The 8,205-nt window shown below is 42.1% G+C and overlaps 3 protein-coding genes across 3 annotated transcripts; 1 reads left to right on the top strand and 2 right to left on the bottom strand.

Annotated features, from left to right (window-relative positions):
* Nucleotides 1–196: 196 nt before the first annotated feature.
* lt (vacuolar protein sorting-associated protein light) lies at nt 197–5,368 on the top strand. The gene is made up of 12 exons (XM_018002360.2): nt 197–353; nt 410–529; nt 585–755; nt 818–935; nt 1,002–1,355; nt 1,423–1,750; nt 3,439–3,504; nt 3,562–3,963; nt 4,023–4,209; nt 4,265–4,498; nt 4,561–4,687; nt 4,754–5,368. Exons 1-12 carry the CDS (start codon nt 327–329, stop codon nt 5,125–5,127), a joined length of 2,508 nt encoding a protein of 835 aa, XP_017857849.1. The 5' UTR covers nt 197–326; the 3' UTR covers nt 5,128–5,368.
* On the bottom strand, nt 1,922–3,275 carry beta3GalTII (beta-1,3-galactosyltransferase 6). Its single transcript, XM_018002376.2, has one exon. It carries the CDS (start codon nt 3,191–3,193, stop codon nt 2,039–2,041), a length of 1,155 nt encoding a protein of 384 aa, XP_017857865.1. The 5' UTR covers nt 3,194–3,275; the 3' UTR covers nt 1,922–2,038.
* Nucleotides 5,369–6,309: 941 nt separating the features above from the next.
* RpL5 (ribosomal protein L5) lies at nt 6,310–8,163 on the bottom strand. The gene is made up of 4 exons (XM_018002378.2): nt 8,009–8,163; nt 7,569–7,832; nt 7,064–7,501; nt 6,310–6,635 (listed from the first exon to the last, which is right to left on the bottom strand). Exons 1-4 carry the CDS (start codon nt 8,009–8,011, stop codon nt 6,444–6,446), a joined length of 897 nt encoding a protein of 298 aa, XP_017857867.1. The 5' UTR covers nt 8,012–8,163; the 3' UTR covers nt 6,310–6,443.
* Nucleotides 8,164–8,205: the final 42 nt, after the last annotated feature.

The following is an 8,205-nucleotide window of genomic DNA, read 5'->3' as shown; positions in this document are numbered from 1 at the left end:
TATACAAACACCAATAAAACTTTAGAAATATATATACAAATATATAAAAGAAAATATTCAAAACGAATTTCGAATGCAGAACTTTCAAAGTTGGGCGGGTAGCTAATTAATTATCGATATGTACAATTGTCTTTTGGATTTATACTTACGCGTGGGTGTATACAAAAGAATCGATATATATAATGCAGAGTTACCTTCGATTACATAGCTAAACACCAATGAAAGGGGTGAATGGCAAAAACAGCTGTTGAATGCAGAGTACGGTCACACTTTAGCTTAAAGATGTCTTGATAAGAAAGCGAATCCCAGCGAAAAAGCTTAGAAAAATGGCCGATACTTTGCCAGCTAATAGCGTAAGTGATTTATAAACATTTGTTTAACCGTTTCATAAGATGTGCCGTCTATTTAGGACTCGGGCACCGATGAGGAGGAGGAGATGGAGCCAAAGTTCAAGTACCAGCGCATTGGGAACGATCTGAGTAATATACTCAACACGGACGTTGTTACATGCAGTGCCATCCATCCAAAGGTAACTTTTAGTTAGTTTTCGAAATATTTAAAATGAACTTGAGATCGTGTTGTAGTTTCTCATATTTGGCACATTCCGAGGGCGTGTCTACCTTCTGGATCACCAAGGCAACTCAGTGGACTCGAACCTGAGCAACGGGGATCGTCACACACATACCGTAGCTGTTAATCACATTGATGTAGATCCTAAGGGCGAATATGTCGCGACATGCTCTGACGACGGACGCGTGAGTCACTAAAAAAATTTTGAAAAATGAGAGTACTACACAATGATGATTAACAATTGTAGGTCAATATTACGGGCTTGTTCAGTTGCGAGAACAATCAAAACCTCAGTTTTGGCAAGTTTATAAAGGCGGTGGCCCTTGATCCCGAAGTCAAATCGGGTGTGCGACGATTTATAGTCGGTAAGAAAAAGACTTTATACAGAACTCCTCTCTTCACTTTTATTTATACTTGTGGATCTATTTTAGGTGATGACAAGCTCACGCTCTATGAGCGCACTTTACTCAAGAAACTAAAGCCCAGCGAATTGTGTTCTGTGGAGGGAAACGTTTTGGCCATTTGCTGGCAGGGTAAATTTGTCGCGTGGGCCAGTCATTTGGGCGTGCGCGTATATGATCTAAGCGAGAAATGCTCACTAGGCCTTATGAAATGGGAGGTGCCGGCAGAGGCACGTCTTGAAAACTTCCGATGTCACCTGCGCTGGTCCAATGCCAACACGCTACTCATCGGTTGGGTGGACACCATTCGAATTTGTGTTATACGCAAGCGTAACAGCATTGAAGCATCTTCGAGCAATCTGCCCGGTTTCGTTGTGGATCCAAGTGCGTACAATAATTCCATGAAAATAATCCATCAGTTTAATAATATGTTCATATTTTTATCTTTCAGTCTCCACGTTTCAAACGACTTTTTACATTTGCGGACTGGCTCCGCTTGCTGCCAGTCAGTTGGTTGTGCTAGGCTACCGAAAGGATCGCAGTCCCAACTACAAAGCACAGCGGCCACTGCTGTGCGTCATCGAGTACAAAATGAATACCTCCGAAGAGGTGTGCACGGATAGCCTCACCTTGCGCGGCTTCGAGGAGTACACGGTCAATGATTACAGCCTGGGCTGCATCATTGAGGAGAATCGCTACTACATTGTAGCACCCAAAGATATTGTGGTGGCCAGCCTAATTGAAACGGACGATCGTGTGGAGTGGCTAATCGAGCACAAGTAAGTCAGCTAATTCCTTATTGTTAGCCTAGTCTAATTTTGGGTTATAGATCATCATAGTCATAAGTCCATCCAGTCTGATACATACTTTCAATTTCTTCATATTCCTTATACATATTAGCCGAATTCCTTATTCGATTTGTGCTCAGAGATTCACATTCAATCCTCCAATTTGATAATACTGCTGCCACAGGAGCAATTTATTTACATTGTAATTCCTGAATAAATATCTTAAAATGATAAAACTTAATTTCTAGCTTTGGCAATGGAGCACTCAATTGTGTGCAATTAAGTTACAATGTTATCGCAGCATTTGTCTGCAGGCTTTGTCCAATCATAATAGTAGGAAACAAATACCCGCTGGCCGGGAACCTCATGGGTGCACAATTTGTTTGCATAGAGGTCATCCATGTGGCGCTGATTGCGCTTATGCAGCACCAGATGATAGGGATGGCACTTTGTCGGCGTGTAGGCTGTATCGAAGCGTGGATCATGCCAGCGATAAACATGACGTAGTGGCGCCAACCAGGTGCCCAGGGAAGCGTCCTCTGAGACATACGTTGACAATAGATCGGAATGGTTGGCTACATGCTCGCATAGTTTACGGGAGAGTACATAACCGCCGCCCAGGGCATAGTTTATGTAATTCTTGCTTAAATAATAATTGGGCTCACGCCAACGTCCTTTCGTCTTGATGGTAGCTCGTCCATTAAAATAGCCCCAATAGAGCTCTGGTTGCGGGTCATGCCCATAGTCTGCTCTGTTTCTCAAGAGTTTCCGGTCGTAGGAGACGAGCTCGTTGAGCAGATTGTCCAGCTTCACATAGGTGTCATCGTCCACCTTAAGCAAGTAGGAGAAGTCGTAAAAGCGCGTGAGCGCTTCAAGCGATTGAATCAGCTTCTCAGTCAGATTCAAATAGTCATCGTGCAGGCGTGGTAGCAGTAGCAAATCTTTATTCTGCTGCTGCTCACGCTCCAATTCGCCACGCAGTATGCCGCTCATTTGCTGTGTTCCGATGGCAAAGAGATGCTTAAATTTGATTTTCCGTTGCACACGGGGTTGGTCCATCTTTGTCAGTTCCTGTTGCCACTTTATGTAGTGCGTCAGGCGCTGCGCCTGCGTTTCAACCGTTTCCATTTGCAAATGCCCGCCGGCTTTACTATACTTTGGCAGGTAGATATGCTCCTCGGGAAAATATGGTTGGTTTAGTGGCTGCCCCAGTCTCAGCCAAGTATCGCGCATGCTTTGCCGTAGCTCGGCATTGTCCGGTGCACTCAACACTAATATCACTAAAAATAGATCCGGATGTGGCTCAAGTTTGACAACGCCACTGCGGTGTGCCGGACATTTGTCGACGGTGCTCAGAATGCGTGTAATAAAACTGCCAAAAAAGAACGCTGTTATAGCCGTAAAAAGCGTAACCAGGTTATTCATGCGACGCATTTTGCAGTAATAAATACAAATTTCCGAGTAGCGAAGAAAAATGGGAGTTCTTGACGCAAATTTTATAAACAGCTGAGCGCTGATACTCTGTCAGTCTATCGATATTTGCAAGAGTTATCGCAGCATATATAGGGGTTTAGCTTATCGATAATTTCAACAGTCCGTGATGCACAGTGGTTATAAATATTGTAAAATTTTGAACGTAAATTAATGTTAATTCTATTATTTTTCTTTTATTTTTGCAGCAAATTCGAAGAAGCCATGGAGGTTTGTTCACATGGAAGCACAATACCAATGCTCTATGTAGCTAGGTAAGAAATTAACGAAATTAAATTAAATAATTTACTGTCATCAGATGATTTTTAAAGGCGGTATATAAACCATTTGCTGACCATCAAACAGTACGAAGACGCTGCCAAGCTTTGTCTTCGTGTGCTGGGCAACAATAAGGCTCTGTGGGAGGAGGAGGTTTTCAAGTTTGTCAAGTGTCAGCAATTGCGTTGTGTGAGCGCATATTTACCCACCTCGGATGATTGTAAACTAGATCCCCATGTCTACGAAATGGTACTTTATGAGTTCCTCAAGTTTGATGTGCATGGCTTTTTAAATCTGATCAAGGAGTGGCCACCCAAGCTGTACGATGGCCTGGCTGTCATAAATGCCATACATGATCATTTCCGCAAACAAAATGCGAACGAGTTGCTCGAGTCCTTGGCACTGCTCTACTCCTACCAGGGCGACTACGAAAGCGCGTTGCGCATGTACTTGAAGTAAGCCACAGATCACATTATCTTTAATTTGTGTGTTGTAACTCTCAACTCTCTTACAGATTGCAGAATAAAGATGTATTTGAGCTAATACGGCGCTTTGAGCTGTACGATGTTATCTCTAAATTAATCATTCCACTCATACAACTGGATCGCGAACGTGCCTTTAAAATATTATTGGATAAGAATAAAATAAAACCAGAAGTGGTTGTTCATCAATTGGAACAGAATCAGGAGTACCTTTATTGGGTAAGTAATAGGAAGCAATGTAGTCTATTCAATGCTGAACTCTACTTTATTTTAGTATCTGGATGCGCTAGATAAGATCAGCAGTCAGGGCACATTCCACAATAGACTAGTTGCTCTGTATGCCAAATATGATCGAACCAAATTGCTGCCCTTTCTACGCCGTTCTAATGACTATGTGATACAAGAGGCGCTGGCGATATGTAAACGCGAAGAGTTTTATCCAGAGATGGTCTACTTATTGGGTCGCATGGGCAGCATCGTGGAGGCGCTCAACATAATCATCCACAGCGTAAGTTTATAAGACTTTCAATATAACGTTTTGCTTAATGAATGCATTTACCATGCATACAGATAAAGGACATTGAGATGGCCATTGAGTTTTGCAAGGAGCACAATGATGAGGATCTTTGGAACATACTCATCGAAGAATCCACAAAACAGCCTGAAATAGTAACCAAAGTACTGGATGGCATTGTTGGTAAGTTGTGCGATTTTTGTTTACCATATTCAATTAGCTAAAGAAGCTCTTGATCTTCGTTTGTAGACTATGTGGATCCCGTGTTGGTTGTCAATAAGATCAAACTCGGCCAGACAATACCGAATCTTCATCAATCTGTTGTTCAGATGCTGTGGCATTACAATCTCGAGGAGCAGGTACACGAAATTGCCCATAAAATCCAGTTGACAGACTACTTTGATACACACGCCGAGGTAGTGGCCATGCAACGACGCGGGCGTCAGGTATCTTATGATAAGGTGTGTCCCAAATGCAGTCGTCCGGTGATCGTGAAGGACACTGCGCCGCCCAACGGCCTTACCATATTCAACTGTGGCCACATTTACCACAACAACTGCATGATCGACGATCGTTGCGACCAATGCTTGGACTGGGATAGCATATTGGAGGACGACGACTAATCATCATTGAAAGACAAAAACTACTGTGAATGGAAAGTCTGAAAGCGGCTTAAGACCACGTATTATGCGACATTCAGCAACAATATTATGTTTTGTTTCCATGCAATGTGTAAATTTTGATTGATAGCTTTAAGCTTTGCTTTTATGTATATGTTTATTTATTTATTGATTTAATACAAAATAAAGTCTAGTAAGCGAGAATTAATATTGTACGCGCTTCAGCAATATTGCTATATTATAATTGTTGTATTTTTGCTATAACACAATAGTACTGTGTACTATATATGAATGGCGGAGACAGGGACGAGAGACAAATTGGAACAAAAAAAAAAAAAACTTTTTTAAACCAGCTGAGAGAGAGTGTGTTTTTAAAAACATCAGCCTTTTTTTCTTACCCACACCACACGTTTTTGCTGGCAGTGAATATAGGAGGAAGGAATGCAAGAGAGGAAGAGGATAGATTATCTAGGAATACAACAACAACATTACATTACTACTACTCTTCTCATCTCTTTTTTAACACAGCTGTGTTTGTTTGTTTCTTGTTGACCACCGATTTCCTTACACGCTTTAGCAGAGAGAGAGAGAGAAAACATGAGGAGGAATACAATTTTGATAGAGGAGGAGGAAGAGACATTAGAATTAGACAATTTAATTTAAATTAGATGACTTACTTACTGATTTCGCTGCCGTGAGGATTCGAACCTGGGGAGATGACACGACCCTCGATCGTCCTGACACACATATCCACTGCGCCATCATAGCTCTTAATCCACAACTTACAAACCTCCTGTATATATAGTTTTTTTTTTTTTTTTTGATAATTAAAAATTTTCGTCCCCGCTGGATATTGAACCTGAGAAGTCTTGTTTAACTGGCCTGCACTGCTACCATTGCACCACCTCAGCTTGTTAATTCTGATCAGCTAAACTCTATTCAAGCTACAGACATTTTTTTATTTGCTTCACGCCGTGTCTCGACGTAACACGGACCTTTTGCTCTGTTCAAGCGTACTAGCTCTAAAAATATCGAGAAATAATACACTCCAGTTCAAGTAAAATACTTTTAATGGAATTTTTCCAACTTCAATAGTAGCGAAACAACCAATCTCATAGAGCGGATATAAAGAATAATTTAATTTGCATAGCCTAAACTCGAACACCCTTGCAAGGATATGAAGAATTAATAAAAAAGATCTTTAATAGAAACTTACAATTTATGCATGACATATTGGCAATTGTTTTTTATTACAACTGTTTGTGTTTATTTCTTCTTTCACCCCCAATACACACACTCCAAACGATAGTCAAATGCACTTATGCCTCAGTCTCGGACTGAAGCTTAGCCACATAAGCAGCCTTGTGGGCGGCGACCTTGGCCTTGCGTTCCTCATTCGTCAGTTTCTTGGCGTTCCACCTCTTCTTAACTGGAGTCGACTTCTTGGCGACCTTCTTCGGGGTAGGATCATTGCGAATGGCCTGATGGGCTTTCTTGTAGATGTCCTCAATCTGTCAACAAATAAATGCAATAAATTCAAATTAAATCATTCAATTACAAAATATACAAATATCTTTCTTTATATTGACAAATGTGCAACCGTTACAGAGAATTCAACCTATTATTAGAGGTAGAGCCACGAACGCGGGTTACAGTTTCAATGTGGTCCATCTTTGGCACAGCCAGCGTCAGTAATGAATACGCAGCAGTAATTTTGAAAATGGACGTCAATAGCTTGTATCAAATACATATTATATACGATAGGTCTGTGCAACCGTTACAGAGAATTCAACCTATTATTAGAGGTAGAGCCACGAACATGGGTTACAGTTTTAATGTGGTCCATCTTTGGCACAGACAGCGTGAATAATAAATACGCAGCAGTAATTTTGAAAATGGACGTCTAGCTCTGCTCATATCAAATATAGATTTCACTTACGTTGTCAGCGCGGATGCCCAACTTGATGTAACGGCTGAACTGACGCTTGAAAGCCTCCTCATCCTCCTCCTCCAGAGTGCGCATATAATCTGCCACATGCTGACCGAAGATATGGGCACGGTGCACATCAGCGTTGAAGCTCTTGGTCTCGCCAGAGTAGCCTGGGAAACGCTTCACTGAATGGGGGATGTTCAAACCACCATCGACAGCACCCTTCATGGCGCCGAACACACGGGCACCGGTGGTGGTGCGAGCCAAACCAACATCCAAGTAGCAACGGAAAGCTCCTGGTCCATCATCGACGGGCTCAACGTTGTATTCCTCACCGGTGACCTCGGTGCAGCCAGCGTACAGAGAGTCCAAGCCCAATTTGTTGAGCAGACGACGAGCAACGAGCAGGCCAGTGCAGTAGGCAGCGGCATAGTTGGTCAAACCCACCTGCAAGATTTGTTGTAAACATTAGCTTGCATGTTGCATTGCATTATAAAAATTTCTATTAATTTACCTGGATACCATAGTTGGGCAGCTCGTGCGAGTAAGCCGAGCAGACAACACGATCACCTTCAATGCGAGCATAGGCGATTTGGGCGGTGATGTCCTTGTTGGACAGGCGCACAATCAAACGGTACTTGGGAGTGTTGTACTTGTTCTTGTCCTGGAAGGTTAGACGCTTTCTGGCATAGTAATCAGTTTTACCCTCACGACGCCTGCGGAATTTAACCTGGTAGCGCTTGAAGTACTGCTTGTTCTTGACTACCTTGACGAAACCCTGTAAATCACACACGACACAAATTAATATTGGATATCAGTTCTGGCATGAAACCCACAAGTTTAATCTATCAAATAAAGCTGCATCAATGGCCGCTTTAGTTTTGTTCGACATATTTTCACTTGGCAACACTTCATTTGAGACGTTTGTAGGGTTATTTCATTGATTGTGCTCACCATTTTTCACTTTTTAATGAAAATCAAACACCGACGCAAAATACGCGATGTCTTCACACGTAGGTGAAAAAGAAAAAGGAAGAAGCTGACAGGCCGCTTAGACGCAGGGTCGTATTTTTCAACGTTGACGTTTCACTCGCAGCTAACTTTGTGTGCGTATAGAAAATACGCTAGATGGCGTGTTGGTGCTAACATTT

The sequence above is a fragment of the Drosophila arizonae genome, chromosome 3, assembly GCF_054131065.1.
Source record: "Drosophila arizonae isolate 15081-1271.41 chromosome 3, UAZ_ARI_1.0, whole genome shotgun sequence".
Taxonomy (NCBI): domain Eukaryota; kingdom Metazoa; phylum Arthropoda; class Insecta; order Diptera; family Drosophilidae; genus Drosophila; species Drosophila arizonae.
Note: the sequence above shows the minus strand (reverse complement) of the source record. Positions and strands in the feature narration are given on the sequence as shown.

What these genes read in the sequence shown, in the direction of transcription:
- lt (XM_018002360.2), top strand. Translation starts at nt 327, where the DNA reads ATGGCCGATACTTTGCCAGCTAATAGC. An exon ending in GCGTTGCGCATGTACTTGAA is followed by an intron (nt 3,964 to 4,022) that starts GTAAGCCACAGA and finishes ACTCTCTTACAG; the next exon opens with ATTGCAGAATAAAGATGTAT. An exon ending in ATCAGGAGTACCTTTATTGG is followed by an intron (nt 4,210 to 4,264) that starts GTAAGTAATAGG and finishes ACTTTATTTTAG; the next exon opens with TATCTGGATGCGCTAGATAA.
- beta3GalTII (XM_018002376.2), bottom strand. Translation starts at nt 3,193, where the DNA reads ATGCGTCGCATGAATAACCTGGTTACGCTTTTTACGGCTATAACAGCG.
- RpL5 (XM_018002378.2), bottom strand. An exon ending in TGCCCAACTATGGTATCCAG is followed by an intron (nt 7,502 to 7,568) that starts GTAAATTAATAG and finishes CAAATCTTGCAG; the next exon opens with GTGGGTTTGACCAACTATGC. An exon ending in TGGGCATCCGCGCTGACAAC is followed by an intron (nt 6,636 to 7,063) that starts GTAAGTGAAATC and finishes ATTTGTTGACAG; the next exon opens with ATTGAGGACATCTACAAGAA.